Source organism: Hippoglossus stenolepis, chromosome 3, assembly GCF_022539355.2.
Source record: "Hippoglossus stenolepis isolate QCI-W04-F060 chromosome 3, HSTE1.2, whole genome shotgun sequence".
Lineage (NCBI taxonomy): Eukaryota > Metazoa > Chordata > Actinopteri > Pleuronectiformes > Pleuronectidae > Hippoglossus > Hippoglossus stenolepis.
In genome coordinates, this window is record NC_061485.1 from 5951392 (window position 1) to 5973917 (window position 22526).

At 43.6% G+C, this 22526-nt stretch overlaps 1 protein-coding gene across 9 annotated transcripts in view; it reads left to right on the forward strand.

Moving 5' to 3' along the window:
• The window catches only part of arhgef10la (Rho guanine nucleotide exchange factor (GEF) 10-like a), a 103775-nt gene that overhangs the window by 47704 nt on the left and 33545 nt on the right, over nt 1–22526 (forward strand). For all 9 annotated transcript variants that reach the window (XM_035150722.2, XM_047338638.1, XM_035150730.2 and 6 more), the window contains 2 exons: nt 5617–5717; nt 18324–18445. In XM_035150722.2, the coding sequence (XP_035006613.2) occupies nt 5617–5717; nt 18324–18445 (223 nt within the window). The remainder of the gene's footprint in view (nt 1–5616; nt 5718–18323; nt 18446–22526) is intronic.

A 22526-nucleotide genomic window follows, 5' to 3' on the forward strand; every position in this document is an offset into this window, starting at 1 on the left:
CCGGCAGTGCACCACACCTGCACTGCGGCTGTCAGTCAGCGGACAGGAGGGGGGGGGATCGGAGACTCTGCGTTCGGTTAAGCATGTTTGAGGCCATATGGGCACGAAGTGTTGCCTAAAGAATCCGACCCAGCGAGCAGTTGTATTCCCGTCACACCTCGTCTCCTCCTCTGTCTTCGGCAAATTGCCTCTGCTTATGTTTAAGCAGCGAATGGTATGAAACACACCTCTTTGTGAAATCCGCACTTTTTCAGCACGTCAAGGAAGTTTGAGATCTTACTTACTTTATTCTGTTCCTGTCAGCGATCTCTCTCTCTCTCTCTCTCTCTCTCTCTCTCTCTCTCTCCCCCTCTCCCTCCCTCCCTCCCTCTCTGTGTGTCTGTCTCAGCCATTTTCTTCCTTCCTCCATGAAAAGAAAATGAATTTGCAGCGGCAGAACTCCAGGCTGTTCACCGCTCTCCACTCAGTTACCTTCTAATGATGTCTGCTGATGTCTGATTGTGACGTACATACATAACATGTGTCTGAAGAACCCCCACACACTCTGCCCTTCCACTTCCCTTGTCTCTCTTTCATCGCCCCCCCACCTCCCAGGTGACTGAGAAATGGCCGTTATTTCAGAAAGCTACTTAGTGCTTTAAAAACTCGTCCTTGACTCGACAGCTTGCTGGTAGTTCCAATAAAGGCTGATCAATCCGGACAGCAGAGTGCTGCTGTCAATGCATAGACACCGGCTGAGTCACTGCTAACGCAGGGGCCACGCTGCCTGTCTCACTTTAGCCTGTTAATCATTAAGAGGTTATTTTTACTTCAGTTGACAGCAGAGAGTCAAATATTTAAACACCGCTGGTCGAACAAGGTGACTCTTCAGGCGCTAAATGTTGAGATAAGGATTTAACAAGCAGGAAATGGGTTTGTATGTTTCTATAGCCTCAACTCACCCATAACTCCTTACCCCCAAACATCTGTTCTTGCTCTATGTATCTGTGGTGACCGGGTACGATCTCAAGTACATCAAAATGGACAAAAACGTCCTGTAGTGAATACCTTCTCAGTGGCTTTGCTTCTTGTAAAAAGTGCTGAAAAGTATTAGCTTTTGAAAACCACAAGCTAGGTACGTCGTGGAGTTAAAAGCAGTGTTTATCTCCAGGAAACATTTGAAATAATAAGAATTTTAAACCGAGTTTGGCGAATTTGTTGCAGCAGCCACTCTTTTGGTTCAGTCAACTGAGGATCATGGGTAATTTCCACCTTTCAGTTGTATTTCAGAGTGGGACTACGCAGTCAGAGCTCTGCACAATGCATTGATAGGCTTTTTATTTTCTCTACATGAAAACCACTTAATCGCCCCAGCACAGCGCCCATCATAATTACTGGAATACTGGTGTTCTTTAAAAGTTACACAATGATGCTTTAACAGAATCTGGTTGGTTTTAAGTGTCAGTCGACTTCACTGGGAAAAAAACCCACTTTAAACCACTTTGCTGGGGCAGAGACCTTGAATTCTGAGACCCTTTCATTATTGACTCTGGTATTGATGGAGGTTGAGTTTTTATCTTGTGGAACTCACTTAAATCACTCACATAAGACAAAATAATAAATGCAGAGAAAAATGCAGAGAAAAAGACATAGGATTTGACCTGAGTACTGAGACTTATAAGCTTGTTTGTACAGAAAATAATTGATTCGCTCATAAATGCATCACAAATATTGTCTCACGGTTTTTCTACGTCACAGCAGCAGCGTTGGCCAAGTCTCATTTCATGTTGGCACGTAGTGAGACCTGAGCTAAATCTGTCTCAGACAGCAGAGTGTTTGAGGAGGGGTGAGGGGCTGCATGGAAGGATCAGGCTATAAAAACACACTGTGTGTGCGTGTGTGACATTTATTTGTTTACATCTTGGCTTTGTGGCCCAGCACCGGTTACCGTGGGGATGAAGGAGACACAACACCCGGTGGCCTGGGGTAGAATATACGTGAGACAATCTCAAATGATTGTGTAGTTCTCAGTCTGCGCCAATGAAGTCACTCGTACCTTGAAATTGATGTAATAACTGACTGAACTGTCAGAAACCTGATTGCTGAATATCTGAATAATTATCAGTTAACGATACATCACCTTGACTTAAAACCATTCAATTGAAATTTCCATAATTCTGATAGAAATAAAGGGCAGTCTCTGGTCATTTTAATATTAAAATCGATTTTATTTTATATACTTTATTACAATCTCTACAGGCACCGTATTGTCCAGTACTTCACATCCTGAATGAATACATGCCCAGAATGAATTATATATTGCTCTGAGGCTTTTGTGCACAAATAAAAACATCAACAAAGGTAAAAGCATTTTCATTGTTATAATGTCGTCTTGTTTAAATTGTTAAGTTCATTATTAGAAACAAATCAACACTTGTTTTGTTTTTGTGAATCTGCACATTTTTCTACATGAGCGGAACAAAGAAACATCCATTAATGCACAACATATTTACGACGGAGGCGAAATGCAAATCCGAGCACGGAGATGTGTGATCCAGCGTGTTGTAAGGCCTTGAGCAAACTGTGTTCCCTGTTCATGATTTACATTGAAGAGGACGGGTATTTTTCACCCCTGTGAAACAATAACCTACAGGATTGTAATGGAAACACAAGCATAGATTAATCAGTGTGAATGAAACAACATCTGTCTTTTGAGAACTGTAATAGGTGACCTGTTAAGTTGTATTTATATTAGTTTGATTATGATTAATGCATGAGTTCATATCAGAATATTAGATATCACGGAATGAAGGAACAATATTAAATATTAAACAGTCACCTCCCTGCAAGCTTGAAAAGGTTCCTTTGAAAACTTTGTTCCGTGAGCCTTTGCAGATGATATCAGGAGCACTGGGATTGAACTCGTGGCTTTTTGCACTGGATCCCAGTTTCAAGGTGGAGAAGGTTCATAGAAAGTTTTCACGTACTCTTACACTTCTCTCTCCATTTTGTATGTTTGCTATTTATCAATATCGTCAACACCGTTATTCACGACATTAACCAATACATTTTGGCCACTGCAGTGGGACTCAACCCTCCCTCGTGCCGGCTCGTTCACCCAGTAGAGGCTTGAGTCGTCCTGCAGCAGCCGCAGGTTCTGCTCCCTCACCACTGACCCACAATTCTATTATTTCCCCAACTGGGAACACTGCTTTTGGACAAAACATCCATAATTACTGTGTTTCTAGTCTTTTTGTTACCAATGGTGATGCTACACACACACACACACACACACACACACACACACACACACACACACACACACACACACACACACACACACACACACACTCACACCCACTCTAAGTTCTGTCCTCCCACTCTGTCTGAACCTGAACCAGCATCAGAAAGCTCTCACTTATCGGAGCCTGTACTGTTTGTGCCTGATCTCAGCAGAACTCGCACATTAGTGGCATTTTAAGCATGGGAGCCCATCAAGAAGCAATTTGCTGTGACCCCGCTGTGTAATCATCACAACCCACCGACGTGCGGGCTGGAATCACAAAGCCTCGGCTTACCAGACTGAACCTCAGTTGAAACTACAAGCAGACAAGACACTGGTCTGACAGAGGAAGTCTTGCGGTTTGAAGAGGAAGCTTTGTCCTCCCTGTTGGTTCCCAGTTTGCTGACGGTTTTGTACTATTTGTTTTTATGCAGCACATTTTGAGTATATGTCAAAAATACACTTTTCTCCTTTTATGTTGCTGGACTGCAACAGCTGGACGAGCCCGGGAAACATGTGTGAGACTGACTGAGTGATGGAGGTACCTCAGTTGTTGTTAGTTGGTTGATTGTTGGTTGATCAGTGTCAGTAACCGCTGATTCGGCTCAAACACTTTCTATTACATCATCAGGGAGCGTTTACCGTGGACCATCGATAAAGATGGACGACATGACTGCTCCCCTAAAGTGAAGCCAAAGCGTCTTGATCGCCACCTGGTGGCTGGCTGCAGTATAGGTCGTAAATCCTGCTGTAAAACGCCATGATTGACAGCTCAGACTGACTCACGATTGGTCAAGCAAGAGTCTCAGCAGGACCTTGCTACCGTAGCTCCGCCCCCCAATTGTTACAGCGCAGACTGGCTCCAAATGTGCAAGATGGCAGTGTTTGTATAACGATATTTCGGCTTCATTTCTGGACAGTGGGAGGAGGTGGAGACGCAGCATTTATCTGTATGTACAGTCCATGGAGTTCATGGGTAGAGTTGCTGCTAGTTTACCAAGTTTCAGACCTTTTTCTTTTCTACTTTCCGAAAAAGAACATCACCAACACCGCCCTGCATGGGCTCGCTTCCCTCCACAGCTGTTGTCTTTAACTTTAGTCTCCGGTGGTTTCGTCAGAAGTCGCTGTTTTTAATACTTGTTACTTTTAGAAACATGTTAATGAATATAAAAACATAAATTTGATGAGGAGAGAAGGAAACAAATAAGATAACGAGGAGGGATAATGGAAATACGTAAATACGGCACAATGACTGAATATGTTAATAAACATATTACATGATAATGACGTGCTGACCTTTCGAGCAGGTTTTAGCTGCTTTGCATTAAAAGCAGTTGTTTCCATAATGATCCTAACTACAACCGCAATTTTGCACAATGACAATAAACACTGCAGCAGTACAGTCGTTATGAACCATTATGATTTTCTGGACTCTATCTGCAGACACAGGAGCAGAGACAGGAGAAGTTTTAATATAAAAACTTGCAGGAAAGAGAGAACTGCGGCCGGCAGGCAGCCTGGATGTATGTGAGTTTCTGTTCCAGTGAGCAGGGCAGACTGAGGTTCAACTGAGTCCAGCTGATCTCCAAATGACGGAGCACAGCAGGCAGCCATTCAAACTACTCCGGTTTCCAATCCAGAGACCCGACAAACAGTTTGGCTGGAAGTGTCAGAGCAGGGCGGCGGGTGGTGGACTCGGGCACAGGTGCACGGACTTTAAGAATTGCAGGAAAAAAAAGAGACCGGCAAAGTAGAATCTATCACAAAGGCAAAAGGCAGAGGGCAGCCGCAGTGTTAGGACCACAGAGTGTGACTGAGCGACCTGGGGGAACCGGTGGGTTGAACAGGGGTCACATGGTGAATCAGGCCTGTTGATTGGAATAGAAGCTGAGTCACAGGTGTGTGTGAGTCGTCCCGAAGCCGCGTCCAGCCAGGAGGACACACACATGCTGTTGACTTATTCAGACGGTTGTCTTCTCGGGCTAATATCAGAACAGTGGTGTCCTTGTAAATGTTTCTGTTGTTTCACTCTTGAAAAACAGATCTTACAGACTGTGTAAAAGGCCATAATCACACTTTAACGTTCTCCATTCAAATAGAAATCACCTGCAATGAATGAACACATAATTATCTGACCCTGAAATATACGAGAACCATACGTTTCTGGAAGAAAAACATATTATTATTATAATAAACGTATTATTATCTTTTACTCACGTCCTTCCTCTTCAAACTCCAGTGTTCTCTTCGTCTCCTCTGTTCTGACCTGTTGAAACATGTATTTTCTGTCCATGTGATGTGTGTTTGCACCTGATCCTGAGCGTGTGTGTGTTTCCATCGGTGTTTTCCTGCAGGTCAGGGCGTCCTGTTAGTTTCATGATGGTCTTCAACACTCCCAACCCCCTGAGTAAGATCTCCTGGGTCAACCGACTGCACTTGTCCAAGATCGCACTACGTAAGTACACACACACGCACACATGCACACACACACACGGGCATATACACACACCAGAGAGGATTACTATGTGTTTTTCTATTTAAACAGCCTGATGTAATGCAGTGAAATACAATAACAATGTTTAAGTCAGAGGCTCAGACGCATCATCAGTGTTTGCTTCACAATGTATCTATTCCACCTTATATAATCTCAATGGAAGAGAAACTCTCAACTGGGTCATGTGGAGTTTATGTGCTGAGGGAAAAAGGCACAAACTGTTAAACTGTGTTGAATTAATAACCTCGTGTCTCTGATGTAAAAGAACAAACTTAACATTCAGGAAATCTTGTGTTGCGTCACACACAAGGTCGTCAATTCAGTGCTTTCACTTGCTCGTAAATCTACATCTGCCTAAGCAGCGGACCCAATTCATGGAGGAAATAGAAGTGTCCAGACCCTGCCCAGCAGGGAGCAGCACCGTTCTTTTTTCTATCCGCCGAACCTCCCTCCTCCACCCCGTGCCCTGCTCTGCCCAGGCCTCAGCCCGCCACGCAGTCTGACCACGCTGCAGCGCAGGAGGTCGTCCTCTCCTGGGCTCATCAATGCACGCTGTCATCCCGTGGCAAAAGCAGAGATGGCACCGCTGAGGACATTAATCTGCTTATTTGGCCATGATGGCACGCATATTCAGCCCACTCACCACCCCGGTCCCCTTTCCCCATCCTTTCCCTCTCCCTGTGTCGCCTTGAGCCCTCTTCCTTGTCACACACATTTTATTCTGGGTTTGTTGTGCATGCACTATATGTCTCTCAACGCTGTGCCTGTGTGTGCAGCTCCAGTTGTATTGTTGTGGCTCCTTACCTCCCAGAGGCCATCGACGAGAGCATCGGCGCAGAAACATTCAATATCTCAGAGGAAGTTATTGTCGTAGATTAAAGGACACAATTAAATGTTTGTGTGTGTCTGTAAATACTCGAGCTCAGCCCTGAGAACCTCAAGGAAGTTTTAAGTGTTTTAGGCATTAAAGAACATTTTCCTTATACATTTGCCCACTGCAGATATATTTCCATCTATATTTTTACATCTCTCCGTCCAGTCGAGAGCACAAAAACGACTACAAATGCTCAGTCGTGGCCAGTTGGTGGCGATAACGTCTACATCAACAATCCCGTTAAATTCTACAGAGGAACGCTGTGGTTCGTATGATAGAATGATATCGGGCGAGGCAGACACCAGTGAGTGTCGTTAATGCGGTGCAGCAAACTTGTAATTAGACCGAGCCAAACGTAAAGAAACCAGTATAAATATATATATATATATATAACAGTGGTCATGTTCGACGTCTTCACTTCCCAAAGGGTCCAGTTTTTGAAGATATACAATTTGGAAGGCATTTATAAAAATCTCAGTTTTACTAAAATGTCTTTCGCGTGTTCCTCTTCAGTCGAAAGATTTTTGTCTTGCAAAATATCTGCATTTATGTGGACGCGGGGCTGTTTGCCTCCCTGTATCTTGAGAATCTCCATCCCTGCACGCTACTGTAAGAGAAGAAGAAAAAAGAGAACATGCAACAACGTGTTCTTCCCCCGTTCTGCTGGCTCTATGTTTACCAGCTAGGTCACAGAGGTGCGTGAAGCATTCAGTGCATCTGTCGAGTCTTCAATAGAGAACGCTGTATACGGTGTGTGTGTGTGTGTGTGTGTGTGTGTGTGTGTGCGTGTGCGTGTGCGTGCGTGTGGCATCAGAAACATCAGGCTGCAGTGAAGCGCAGCATCCCCAGCCTTTCCTCGTTGCTCGCACCTTTATCAACCGCACAACAGGCGCACTGACGGGGCCACTGGCAGAGATAGAACACGCCACGCGTCTCCTCCGTGGCTGCGATGTGGACACGGGAGACATTCAGAGTCAAATCATGGAACGTATCCACAGCTGGAGTCCTACAGAGATTAAAGAGACCATCAGCATCTATTAGGAGAAGTGAAAGCATGTCCAGAGTCTTTTATTTGCTCAAATACATTGAAGCGTTCAATATGTTTATTGAATTTCCTCCCCTTTCGTACCACATTACACGTGTGGAAAACATTTAACACCCTAAGACACGGGGTTCAAATTCTGCTGGAGTTTAAATAATGCACATTATTCTAACTCTTACACTGAGCGACTCCGTAATGGTCCAACTGTCAGCATCACTTTGTCACGCTGTCCCGCTGCGTCGAAGCCTCGAGCGCCTGTCACAGACATTTTGCTCCCGTGTGTTGAGATTAACATGAAATCTTCGCCTTATAAAAGTTTCAGATCATTTGACTAATGAAGGGAAATTGACATACCTGAGGTTTTTTTAGGCCTTTAGTTGACGCAGCTGTGTTGGGCAGGTTCCGATGAGAGAAAACCAAAAAAACATATCCTGCAATTCCTTCATCAACGTCCTGATGAGCAGTCAAGCAGGAGGAGAGCAAACTTTGAGGTGCGAGGAAAGGTGATAAAATAACAGCGAGCACAAGAAATACAACGAGAACTGTGGGGAGAAATACAGAAGAGTTTGAGGGGAGGTGAAGCGAAAAGAGAGGAGGGGGAAAGATCACAGAGAAACACCCACTGTAGCCAGGACATCAATAATTTCTATACATTCACACGAATCCAGAGGCTTTGGTCTGACCTGACATTTTGCTGTGTGTCTTCAACAAATCAACAAATTCTACACATCATGCCCGACACACAGATTCGGGACGTGAGGCTGCAGAGAGAATAAGAACCATCTTTACCCTTTTAATCTTTGTTAGAATGATGGACAGCGCGTATTTAAACATGTGTTTGATTAGAAGATGTTTCCCGTTAAGTCTGTAAGAGATTTAAACATGTGTTGCACGATCCAGAGAAGTTCTTTCTTTGCCAGTTTTGCATCTATGCAATATTCAAACATGGAAAAACACAGAAATAAGAAAAAACTAATTTCGATTTCAATTTAAGGATTGAACAAAAATACATACATATATACGTCTAACACACCAAACAGTAGAATATGTACACGTGGAGCAGCAGCAGTCATAAAAGGTGCAGGTGCATAAAAGTAATTCACACACTCACAACAGGTTACAGGTGTAAGAAATGGCAATAAAGAGTAAATACAGCTTTAAAATGAATACTTGCCTCTTTAACGTCCTCACAGTTACTTCCCAGCTGCCAGTAGCAGAGCAGGTGTGGAGCTCCACTTCACACCAGTACACAGTCCAATCGTTAGTCTTGTACACAAAGAGGATTCAACACAACCCGAAGTTTACACATACAATTATTCCCCCCCTGCAAACAAGTAACCGTTGTGAGCGCAGTACAAACAAACACAAATTTTAAAAAAAAGGAAAACTAGTGCGACACAGGAGGCAGAACCAGTATCTTCTGTGAGGAGGAGACGGGAAAGAGATTTAAAAAAGCAAACAAACAAAGTCCCACAGCAAGAGCAGCTAATGGACGACTGGTGTTCTGCTGGAATAAAAACACCAATATTTAAATAAATACCAATTAAATGATAAAAACTACACGACTAAAGTTCAATATACAATCATCTGCTGTCTACAGGGAAACTGGAAAACGCAGCTTCTGTTTTTACACCCCCACGTTCTCTCTACTGGATCACAGGGGAGCTTGTCCCAGCATGCATTGGGACAAGTGACCTCATACAGTGGTAATTGCAAATAATAGATTATGAAGGCAAATTTGACAACAGCTCTCACTAAAATATTGATAATCAATTACGCATCAACTTCATTACATCTTGTGGGACAATATAATTCCCACTGGAAGTTTGATTCATATCTTAAATACAAATTTTAAATGACCTCAGATCATTATGGCTGTTTTTTTGTCAAACACGTCTTTTGTAACAACATTTTTGTGATATGATATTTTGTGTATTTGATGGGTTTGACAGACTGTGTTTATGTTTTAAAACAGTTTTAATAGAGTCAGGGTATTTAAAGAGAAGAGACATTAATTGAATAAAAATCCTGCAGATGAACTGGATGCAGGCGCCTACACATCCCATTAAAAATACAGGTTTTAAAATTAAATGATTGCATAATGGGAGTTGTGGTTAATGTAATAAACTTTGCTCTGTTCCACAATATTTAACTTCAATATTGGCTCCAATTTAAATGATTTTCCGCAAATTTACGTGTCAGAATATGTGAAAAACTTATTTGTGGTTTTTAAAAACTCAAATTCGGTCTGAGTCGCTTGCGACACCATCGACTGTCGATCATCACGTATAATTCTGTGTCCGCGGCTGCACGGCAGAACCACGACACCGCACTTTGTGATCCATTTAAAAACAAGTGGAAGAGATGAGGGCGGTGTGATGGATTTCGTTGAATCCCCTGTGAAAACAGATCAGCACCAACCTGGTCAGGATGACAATTACATGTTAATTGTTTTACACCCACACTTTGCCTTCCCATTTAACCAAATGTAATTACAATAAGGGAGTTGTTGATTTAATTTCACGCATGGCGTACTGCCGCAGAGGTTTCCTCGTCGTTGCAGGCGGGGGCAGGCCTGCCCTGTGCTCGGCGGGGGCGGGGGGGGACCCACAGCTGAGTCAGCATTTCCAACGCACCCGACCGTGGCCTTGTTTAGTTTGAAATGGGTGCCGCGCTCCCGAAATGTCCCTAAATGGTGGACAGCACAAATAGCTAATGTACTCATGCATGATTTAGTGAGTGATTAGACATTACAAAGCTCATTTTCCCAGACTCATCTTCACACCAGTGTTTATCCTGCATGTGCCCTCAGTTTAAGGGAAACACAGCTACTATGTCTCTGTGCTGTGGTTTGGCCCCGTGTGTGAATATCAGGATCAGATGAGACAGATGCTCTGTCAGTGTTTCTTCCCTCTGGTGTGTTGTATAGATTTGTATGTTTTCATGTTCGTCCCTACGTATGTTTGTAGGTCTGTTTCTCTTCCTATGTGTGTTCGTCCCATTCTTGTGAACATGATTACTCAAGAATGCTTTGACGGAATTTCCTCAAATTTGGTTCGAACATCAAGTTGGACTCAAAGATAAACTGGTGGGTGAACGTCAAGGTCACTATGACCCTACCAACACATTTTTGATCTTTGGAAAGCAAAAGCTCCGGAACACCTTGAGGGAAGTTTGGTGGTCAAAGGTCACGGTCACAGGGAACTCATGTTTTTGCTAACGCGGTATAGTTTGAACCCACATAGGGAATTTCCTTACATGGCACAAACATTCACTTGGACTCAGGGATGACGTGATTAGATTTGGAGGTCAAAGGTCAGTGTGAACTTACTAAAGTCTGGTGAAAGTCACGATGGAATCACAAAACATATTTATAGCCTCTTGAACGTGATATCTCAAGTCTGCCTCTTGGGAATTTCTTAAAAATGTTGAACTGGAAGGATCAGCATGAGGAACGTGACGATTCAATACGAGCTCCTCCTTCAGCCAAATACTGAAGCTGCACTAGTTTACATGATTTCATATGATAGCCAAGCCCAGTGAGGCACGTTTCTAGTAAATAGCATTTGTCACTTTGAGTGGACGTGGTGGTTGTGAGGCCTCGGAACAGAGAGTGAGAATTAGCCCACAGCGGTGCTTTGCCAGGAGTCCTGGGGTCCATTAATAACCCGGTGTGCCAGTGCATCTTTTATGTCTCTCTGAGTGGCCCTACCGTTTGTGAAGGCTCTTCGTGAAATAGCCAGAAGCGTTGCCTAATTAATGGGCTTTCTGGCTGCAGAATTAATTGCTTCCTACCATGCAGTCCCAGCCCTTTCAGACAGGGTTACGGCTCTGGACTTTGATGGCCCTCACAAGAAGAGCGAGAGGCCGTCGAATCATGAGAGATTGCCGCCCGAGACAGAGGCAGAGGAGTGAATGAGCCGCGCAGAGAGAGAGAGAGAGAGAGGGACGGATGTCGAGGGGTGTGTGGGAGTGCGTGTCTATACGAGTGTGTTTGTGTGGAAGTGATGGTGGTGGAGGGGGTGGGGGTGAACGGATGATTGAGACAAGCAATCAGTCCCACTGCAGGGAACAGAGGGCAGGCAGGGGGCTGCTGCCTGCGGTTACACTGCTAAGTGTGCCGCTTCTCTCTCACCACCACCACCCCCACCCTCGCACACGGATCAATAGATGAGTGGAGTGCGGCTTTGGGAAGTTCTGGCACACACTCTGACACGTCTTCTTAATCCACTGTGTGATAACCTGTGCCATGCTGATGTGCACCACACAAAAGGCATCAAACAGGCGGGGGGGAGGGGGGAGCATGCTGCACTTTTATTAAGCCATGCATTCTGATTGTTTGGTTGCTATGGTGATGGATTTCTCTGCATACGTTAGCTATACCTTACATTTAGGTGTTATCTCTTTAGCTGTGTGTCGTTAGGTGTTTATTATACACGTCGAGGAGAAACCCCCACACACACACACACACACACACACACACATTCACTCCCCATGTGCTGGCAGGATTTTCCCTTAGTCCCTAAAATTAATCTGCCAGACAGCAGAGATTATCTCCCTATCTCGCCGTGCTCAAACATGGGAAATGTTTATGATGAGTAAACATTATCACAGATTTAATTAACAGATCCCACACTCGCATTGATCCATGGGAAATATAAATTGCACTGGTGTATTTAATTAGTCTATATCTTTGCCCCTGCGTGTCACCGGGGTTGATAGAGCGCCATGCTCTGCAAATTAATCTTCATCAGTAAAATAGACTTGAAACAAAAGCATGATTGGAATGTGGAAAGCGAGGAAACGGAGTCCGCCCACTTATTATTCCGACCCCGCAGCCCCACAGATGATGCTGTTAGACGCAGTTATTGTACGGTAGCTGCGATTGAGATTTGTAGACAGACCCGACCTTCACCTTTGAGCCTGAGGAATCTCATCTTTCATATTGATTGCCTCTAATTAACACCGCGGATGAATAAGCTGCGGCTCGGCGGAACTCACCACACCGTGGTTTATTATTTACAACATTAAAACAGTCGTAACTGTCAGGATCTGACCTGCTTCTGGACTTTGTGGACTTTCTGCTTGGCCTTGTTTTTTGAAATTTGTTTTGATTCCACATTTGCTTTTCAGTTCTTTGGACTTTGGCCTTGATATTTGGCCTCGTTCTGTTTTCAGTGTGTCTGGTCTTTGATTTGGATTTTTCAATTTATGTCTTGGCTCTGGTTTGTCTTTGTCTGCTGAACGTTCAATCGCACAACAATTGACACCATTTTGCTACGGTTTCCAATTTGAATGGTGTTGACCCTTTTTTGCTTGAATCCGTGTGCGCCGGGCCTCGAGTCATAATTCATCTCGTTTGGTGGGCGTGTCCGAGGCGGTGGCCGATCAGCCAGTACTCAGAAAGTAAAGTTCTCTACAAGTACAAGAGCCGGTGCTTGGTGTTTGCATCAATTGAAGAAAGACAAAAGCAGAGACTGCAACATCAAGAGTACCTTGAAGTATCAAACACAGTATAAACCCATCGACCTCGGAGGTTTTTACTCTCTCAGCTGCCACAATAGCAGTAACACTTACATGATTAAATAAACGTTTGGTAGGTGTTGTCCGTGCTGAGCGCAGCCTCGGTTTCCCTCTGATTGCCGGGGCTATGAGAAAAATTAGCTTTGATTGAAACAACACATTACAATCAGATCTGTGGAATAAGTTATTAAACGGTGTTTACCATCAGGTCAGGAGATTTCATTCGTTGGGAACATTGACGCTGAAATGACCGCAGCTCTGCATTAGTGGGAATCTTACTCCCTGTTTGTCCGCTGGCGTTTGTTTCTGCATTTTAGGAATAAAAGTTGCACTTGTTTCTATTTGTACCGGTTCACTGATCAAGTGGTTCACAAACCTTTCCTTTAATCCGACGCCACAGCTCTTTCACATCGGCCTCTTCACAGACTCGTTCCACAAAAGGTCATCGAGGAAAAAAATGATCCAGGAACTGTTGATGCGTAACTTTTGTCTCTATTTAGACGGTCTGGCACATTGTCAACAGCACTAATACCACATGGACCAACACCACTTTTAACTTTAGCACTTTATGCTATTTCAGCCTCTCCACTTTCCCCGCTAATGAGTTTTCATGCACTCTTCAACCAGAACGGTGTGTTCAGGTGTTGCAGCTCACTCAGACTGGGATTATCATATCTGGTAGTTTACCTCTCAGCAATTAGAAATGGTGCTTGTGCGTTCGTTTTGCTCTTCAACACAATTAAGTGGATTTTTAAAAAAGTAAACTTTTATAAAAACTAAATCATAGTTTTTATTTTTCCAGCTGAGTTGCTTTACAGCCTTTTTTTCCCTGGCAGCTGCAGAAGCACCTCCGGGGGAAACGTACACCTCCGGCTTGGAAGCACTGCACTAATCTACTTGTCAGTCTTTTTCGTGCAATGCATCCATGCAGCAACTGCCTATTCCACAGTGTAGATCCACTTTTATTAGGCATCGGTAAAAACTGTGGAAGTTGGAAGTGGATCCTAACTCGCCGGACTCCTCTCCCGTTGCCCTCCGGGGGGAAATGGGCTAGTTGAGCATGTATTTAGAGAGCTCTGCACATACTAGCAGTTACATGCAGGCAAGTGTGATTCAATGTTTACCTCAGCGTGCAGGATTCCCAGGTGACCTCGTGATCAAGCCAAACTGGCGTGTGTGTGCCTGTGTGTGTTAGTGTGTGTGTGTGTGTGTGTGTGTGTGAGAGCATTTGTCCGTAAACAGTGAAATGACAGCAGCATTCACAGTTACATTCATCGAGTGGTTTTCCTATCGATATTTCCAGGTGTGTGATACGCGGCTGTCTCTCTCGCTGCGGAGGATAAGGTTGCACAGTCAACAGGGATGTGTTTTGTTTCCTCGGCGACAGCGAGGCCAGCTGATGCACATGACTCATGACATGACAGGGGTTGAGTGAAGCTGTAGACGTAGGCTGGAGGTGAGCTGGTTGTGGGAGGTGTGTGGTGTCGAGCAGGTTAACAGGGAAACGTGAGGCGTTCCTGAAGCTCAAGGAAAAAAATTGTTGAATTGCACCAGGTAAAGCACATCCCTCTATTGAAGATGAATATTAACTGTTTATTAATCTACAATATGTAATTTGCACATTGGTGGCAGTGACTGGTTTCTAGCCCCATGTGTTACCGTACAGTGGCTGAAAGGATCTTATCCCCGTATGACTCCACATTTGGATCCACTAAATCCATAATTTTATTTGGATCTGCATCAAATTGCACAAACTCATAGATGTCAGTCCCTTCGATGTGTCTGATGTTTTACATCAAGATCCATGAATTATTTGTGAAAACACTCAAAGTTCAAGACGGTGATATAAAAACTCCTGGATCCCGGCCTTTGTCCGGATCTGCTCCAAAATTTGACAGGTTCATTCTTGGTTCATGTTTTGTGAAAATCCATTCAGTAGTTTTTCTTTCATCCTGCTGACAAACAAATAAACCAACAAACAAACAGACACGGGTGGAGAAACAACAGTGGTGATTACAAATCCCCTTTTAATTGCCTGAAGATGTAACATACGATTTGTCCTTCCATTGGTCCGTTGCTTTGTAAATCAAATGTTACACAACTGTCCTGGTTTTGCGATTATTTCTAATACGCTGTCATGGATAAAAGTATAAAATATATGTTGAATCCATATTCCAACTTTTTTATTTTCATAATAGACCAATGATATGTAAGAATAACCAGTTCCTTGCATCTGTAATATAGCGATTTAATGATAACATGGTTTTGATTCTTATTATGTCGGACTGGCTGCTGGCTTTTGTGACATCCATGCACTTCGCTGCCTGCACTGTGACACTAATTGGTAGATATCGGAAGCCACAGCAAGTCGCATGTCCCCGGCCCCTGCTTGTAATCACCATTATGCAGCTGACGTGAATCCTTTTTTTTTTTACCCCCTAGTCTGTGTAAGTCCTATTAGTGGTAAATGCAACACGATGTGAATCTTGTATGAATCACAGCTCGCCGGGCACGAGACCGGGGAGAAACTCGGAGTAAACACATGAAATAGAAATGTTGTCGGTGAGATCTTAATTTTTTACTACAGTCAGTTTAACACCATCAAAATGAGAGAGTGATGGATTCAGCTACTATTTCACTTCACGACGCGGGACTTTAAGGAAAAGATGAGTCAACGTCATAAATATCAAGTTTTTTAGTTATTTTCGGAAAATTTACGACGAGCAGCAAATTTACGACTGAAAAAGAACCTGGAAAGTGATGGATCCTTCTGACATAGATGAGGAATGTGGCGTATTCACACCTCTTGAATGTTATGGCTCCTGTGTCTAGAGGTGCAAAGGATGCAAACACATTCATAAATGAGATGTGTGTGTGTGTGTGTGTGAGGTGCATGTCCCAATTTGATGCCGGTTTCAATTTAGGTCCGTGCTTATCATTTGTTCATTGTTATTCATCATCACGACTCGGTGGCAAAGACTGAAGGTGAAGGCCATTTTGTGTCCTCTCATACCCACGAACCCGTCGTTCCGTTCCTTCCATCTCCCCGCGCGTCCGATTCCTTTAAATCCACACCCAGCATTCCCAAGCGGAACATTATTTTAGCTAATGTATTAATTAACTGATGAAAGTTGATGATTGCTCGGGTGTAGAGGAAACCGCTGGACCTCCCTTTCCCCACCTGCAGCAATCTGGCTGCGATTCAAGTCTTTTAGTCAGTGACCTCACACCTCCCTGATATCCTGGCAGGGAATCACTGAGGGGCGGTCGGCCCACGGGGCCAAAACTCCACCGCCCCACCACGCCCCCCCCCCCACATCCTCAAGAGTAATTATTAAAGAACACGCCGCAACTCTAGATGGCTGAAAAATATAAATGACCGTTTTTTAAAAACCTTATAATTATCTGCCCCATTCTCCGCAGTGACCTTGCTCTGAGCAGGACTGTGTTAGTCACGATGTTGTGCCAGAGATGGAGAAGACGCTAAATGTGTTATAGTTAAAGTCAGTGGTGGGATGTAACAAAGTACATGTACTCAGTTACTGTACTTAAGTGCATTTTTCGTGTATCTGTAGTTTACTTAAGTAGATTTGTTTTCAGGTACTTTTCAGTTTTACTCCACTAGATGTATCAGCAAAAATCTGTACTTTCTACTCCACTTCTATAGGGAATGGGCTGCACACAGCTAATACTTTTACTTTTAATACTTCAAAGCAGGTATTTTCTTACTTTAACTGAGGTAGAAAAGGTAATGTGGTACTCTAACTTGAATATGTGTATTTATGTGTACTTGAACTTAGATTCACTGCATAAATTGTGCAATATCCAGCCATTTTATGAATTTTATATAAATCAGATTAAGCATCTCTTGAAAAATGTCTTGTATCTCGTCCTGAAAAACCTATTTTCCTCAAAAGTTGTATTCTCCTCTATTCTTTTGGTGAATACAAAATGAAAATATCTTTTTTATTTCATGCATCTCGACTGGTGTAGGCACGCAGACACTTGGATTTGTTTACAAATGTTTTGAGGATAGAATGGAGGTGGTGCTCACAAGGTTAAAAAAACAGATGTGAGAGAAAATCAACAGCAAACAAACACAAAAAGGAAAAGTCATTGAAAGTTCTGAAAAGAAGCAGCCCACTCATTCCTGTCCTTGATCATTGTTGCAGCTCCTTGCTCTGTATGACCGTGGCTTGAATTTTATTGAAATGCACTCAAGCTTTGAATGTGATGAGAATTTCCAACGACTTGGGAGAGCGATGATACATTTCTCTAATTTCACTAATTTGCTAAGGAGCTGTTTAAATTGAAAAGGTGTATTTATCTGTGAGGCCAAAACCGGATGAATGGAATCATTCAAACAACCTCTGGTGCCGTCATTTAGTGCAAACTCCTACATGCAGAGAAAGAGTCGACCAACATTGTTCCTTTTTAAAAACAAACTCTGAAATAAACCAATGCAAATACATCTAATGTGGCCGTGATGCCTGGGAGACACAGCGCCGCTAATAGGCAGCTCGTGCCAATGGAAACGTATGCAGGCAAATTTTTTGCAAGCTGTTGAATTTCATGCACAATTTACTTTCTGTAAATTGAAATTGATGATCGCAAAAATTACATAGTGGGATCGGTTTGGCAAGATTTGCCCCGGCGCCTTGTCAGGGGGGTGCACCTGTTGTGAAGCTCGGAGCTGCGAGCGCCGAGATGTTTGCAACAAACAGCCGGACCCATTATTATAACTCAAATCCAGCAGTTGTATTTTTTCCTGCCGGGACCGACTCTCACTGTTGATTAAGTGCAGGTTTCATCACTGCTGAGGCCCTGTGTTGGCAGAAGCTGGCCTCGCCTCCTACATCAGGGAATAGGCCTCTAGCTGATTATATTATTCACATGCTAATAACGCTGTTCATATCACATAATAGAGGGAGATAAATGTCCTTCCTCTTTTTCCTTGGTTTCTGACATGTTGAAGGAGAGTTTACGGCCGATGTGAGCGTGAGCTTTATTCAGTCGGTGCGTGTCAATAAAACAAGCCGGTGAAGGATAACGACATTAACATAGATCCACCTTCAGGAGAGGAAATGAAAAAGTCTCTCTTTTCTCTCTCTCTCTCTCTCTCTTTCAGGAGAGGAGAATTCACCGGGCTGGTTGTACGGAGAAGACGAAGGGAAGACGAAGGCGCCGCTCTGGTGTCCGCTGCTTTCCTGTCACATGCCCGTCTTTGCCACGAAGTCACCAGAGAGAAAGGTAAAAACCCCTGTGACACTGGGACAAAGATCCTTTCTTAAAGAGCACAGATGTGTTCTATGCACGTGTAAGAGGGAGCGAGGATTAAAGGTGAAAGGGATCTATAGGTAGAAATATAATATAAAATAATCCTTGTGATGTTTTCACTTGTGTGGTTCATCTAAATTGTACAGATTATCTTTTTCTTGACCCTAGAATGAGCTCTTTATATTTAAACACGTTATATTTACATCAGGAGCAGGTCCTCTCTATGGAGGCAGACATTTTCTTTTTTACAGTTGCCCAGACTGGACAAACTTTACACCTTTTGAGTTTTTATGACAACTGAAGGCTACCACAGGTTCTCTACCAGGGGTATTCAGCTGCAACATGCAACTTCACCACTAGGTGTCACTAAGTTCTACACACTGAACCTTTAAGATAAATGTGTAAATCTTGATCTGTGACTGATGCTGTCCACCTCCGGCCATGAACCTGTCGATCAGCCCTCGTATAAATCAAATAGGAATGTAACACAGTGGGACCAATCAGTAAATCAAGGTATAGCATCTAAGAGAAAAGTCCCATAAATTCTTTACAAGCTCATTAATCTTTAACACTACATCTGGTCTCAGCTCGGATGAAAACATTACAGGATAAATCTTAGTTAATACAAGTAATGCAGAACCAAATTGTATCAGTTGAATGCATAAGAAACAGCTAAAGTCAATATGTAAGTAAAAAAATACCTCAATAACTCATGACTAGCTTTTTAAATTTTAATTAAATTATTATTATTATTGGAGAAATCAAACTGGGTGCACAAAACATTGTACTTCCTCTTTCTTATGATGATATATGATAATGATAATATGAAGTTTTCACCAGAACATAAGTTGTAATTGATTGAGAGGAAGCATGTTGAGCTTTTTCAATGTTTATGCCTCCGTGCCGGTGAGAGCCAGTGGCCGGAGCCAAAATGTTTTAGTTGCCATGTGAACGCGACATCTTCGGAATACCGCCTGGGAATATTTTCAAATTCTGTACAAACGTTCACTTGGATTCAAAGATGAACTGATTAGATTTTGGTGGTCAAAGGCTAAAGGTCAAGGTCACAGTGACCTTGTGAATGTGATATCTCAGTAACACACACAGGGAATTTCATAACATCTGGGACAAAAATACACAAGGACGCAAAGACGACCGGATTATAGTTTGAAGGTCGAAACCTTTTTTTGCCTCTTGAACTTGTTGTCAGAGTGGCTGGAATTTCCTACACGTGCAGAAACTGCATCTAAACCTTTTCAAGTAATAACCTCATTAAATATTATGAATGAGTAAAACATTTTAATCACTGCATCTTTATGAACTTGAACTCCGTCTGTGTTCAATGTTTCTAAACTGGCACTGTTTATGCTCAGGAAGCCAAGTGCCTCCCTGAGAGTCAGAGCAATTTAACTTTCACTGATGCTAACTTCTCCTTTTCGCCAACAGCAAAGTCGGAATCTTTATTTTCATAAAGATTTGTGTCGGCAGAGATCATTTTGCCAATTACTGCCGTCGTTTTCAATTAAATGCAATCAAAGTGCAGATGCTTTGCCCCAGCGGCTAAAAATACATTGTCTCGGGGATGATCTCACTCAGAAGTACCCAGACTATTAGAATTACAAGGTGACACAAGAGCATCCCCTCAAGATGCCGGAGGAAGCGTCTCGATCAATACAAGCTGTTAAGTTCTGGAAGCCTCCGATAGATCAAGTGGTCAGCAAAGGTGAGAGAACGACTAAAAGGGTTTATTCAGAGGAAATGGTTGGAGATCAATTTGCGAAGGGGTTGAGAGATAATATTTCCAACCACATTTTATAACACCATAATGTGGTTACGGGTCTTTCTGAGCCAGGCTGGTGGAGTGGGTGGGGGGTGGGGGGCAAATTAGGAGGGTGTTATAAAGTGATCATGCAATTATCTTAATGGCTGTGGGACACCCAAGCATAAATCAATGCTCCGACATTAGATTAAGACCTATATGCCATCCCGGAGTCTGCAAGGCCATGTGGACGAGACGGCGAGGGTGAGGGGAGGCAGCGGTTGGAAGTGTGGAAAGTGAAGCTCTGACACGGCAGGTGGGAATTTCCCAGAAGATCTCGCCGAAAGTTCTGGAGTGTTCTGCGAAAGTGTGTTACACCTGGCTGGAAGCGGAGCCAAGTCAATTAATATATTTAGAGGCAGTGGGAGCCTGTGGTCTCCAAGGATCCGCTCGTATTCTCCACCTCTCACACACAAACAAATGAGGCACCTGAGCACACGGATGAGGGGCACGACGGCCGTGTCAGTCACGAATGTGGCTCGCCATGAAATTGTTTCACGTGGTTCACATGTATGTTGTTGCTGTTAATGTTCAGGCTAATATGTGAGAGAGGGACACATTCATGCTCGCATTGCTGTGGGTTTTTAAAGTCCGTTTTCAGACATGAGCTCCAGAAAATGTCTGAAAAACTGGCCCTTGGACATTTTCTGGAGTTTGGTCACACATGTTCAAGAGGAGCTGTGGTGAGGGGGGGCGTCTGAGTAGAGCAGCAGGAGGCAGGACATGATGTATAAATTCAGAAACCAGCATCAGACCTTATCGTGAAATGCTCCCGAATCTCCTATTTCTAAGTTGAGTTATCTTAAAATGTATAACACCTCGTTTTCTGATATATTCATATTCTTAAATCAGATTTTTTGGTGATTTGCGTCTGTCGACATCAATACGCCCCCCCACCCGTTCGCTGTGAATCTTCCGCACATTGCTGTATTCTCACACAGGCTCCACTTGGATATTTTAACAGGGAGCTGGGAAGAAAAGTTCAGGAGCAACAAACTTAGACGTTTGCAGCCCTTCTGGAAAATTTCCAGAAAAGGTCCAGACTTCAGTGCTGCAGCTTATGTATGTGCTTGGTTTGCATGTTCCCCAGTATTTGTTTGTGATTACTTTAATGCATCACATGAATTGTTGCGTGATAGGAACCGGGGCCTAGGTATCAGAAAGCTGAGGAGGTAAGCAGGAGTATTTCTCTCCCTTTTTTTGACTAAAGAGAAGGTAGCATTAAATGGAGTGACTTTAAGTCCTTCATGCAGAGCAGACTGTGATTAGGGGCTTAACTCGGCAGCAGCCCTTCTCCCTCTCTGTGTCTCCATCTTCGCCTCAGCCACCGCCTCTGGGACACACACGCCTCTCTGTGCCAAAGCTCCGCAGCATCTCTTTCTCCAGCTCTCGCAGCTTCTCTTGGCAGTCTGAGTTACAGTGAGTAGAAAGGATGAAGAAAAGGAGGCGAGAAAAAAAAACGAAATCCCAGATTAAAAGAGATGTGGCCGAAGGGGCCGAAGCCATCTCCTACAAGAAATAAAGTTCTAAAGCGGCGTAGCATGAACAACATGCGCAGGTCACCTGAGGGAGCTCACCCCCACTGCTGGCCCGGTCCACTCAGGAGCCGGGCCTGGGCTACTGGGCGAACTCGTTAGGCACCGGAGATAAACCTTATCACAAGTCGGAGAGAACAGCGGGGCAGACCAACTCCCCTCAATTTATCTCTTTCATTTTCTCCCTCTCTCTCTCTCACACTCACACACACACACACACCCACACACAGAATCCTGGGCTATCGTGGTCAATAGACAATCCACGTCGTGATGGCCGTTGTTTAAAGAGTCAGCGCACATCCTGTCTGTTGAAAGATGGAACAGGGCAGGTCTGGCCCCTTAGGGACCGTGTGAGGTGCTGGAGTTAACGGATTAATAGGAGATGCTTTAGCAGATGAACCACATTTCCATACGGGAGAATCAGCTGTTAAATGGCACAGTTAATGACTGAATACGAAGATGGACGATGTGTCTCCACTTCCTCCAAATGTGCAGATTTGAAGCCAAGATATCACCGATACTGGTGCAGCCATCTTGAGTCTGCACAGTGGTGATTGTGGAGTGGAGCCGCCCATCAAATAACTAATAATACCACACGTACCAGAACTACCTCAAATGACAGAAATGTTTTTTATTAATAAGAAATTAATTTGACCAATGTTCTGTTTGCTAACATTGAGGAGAAAAGGGTTATGACCTA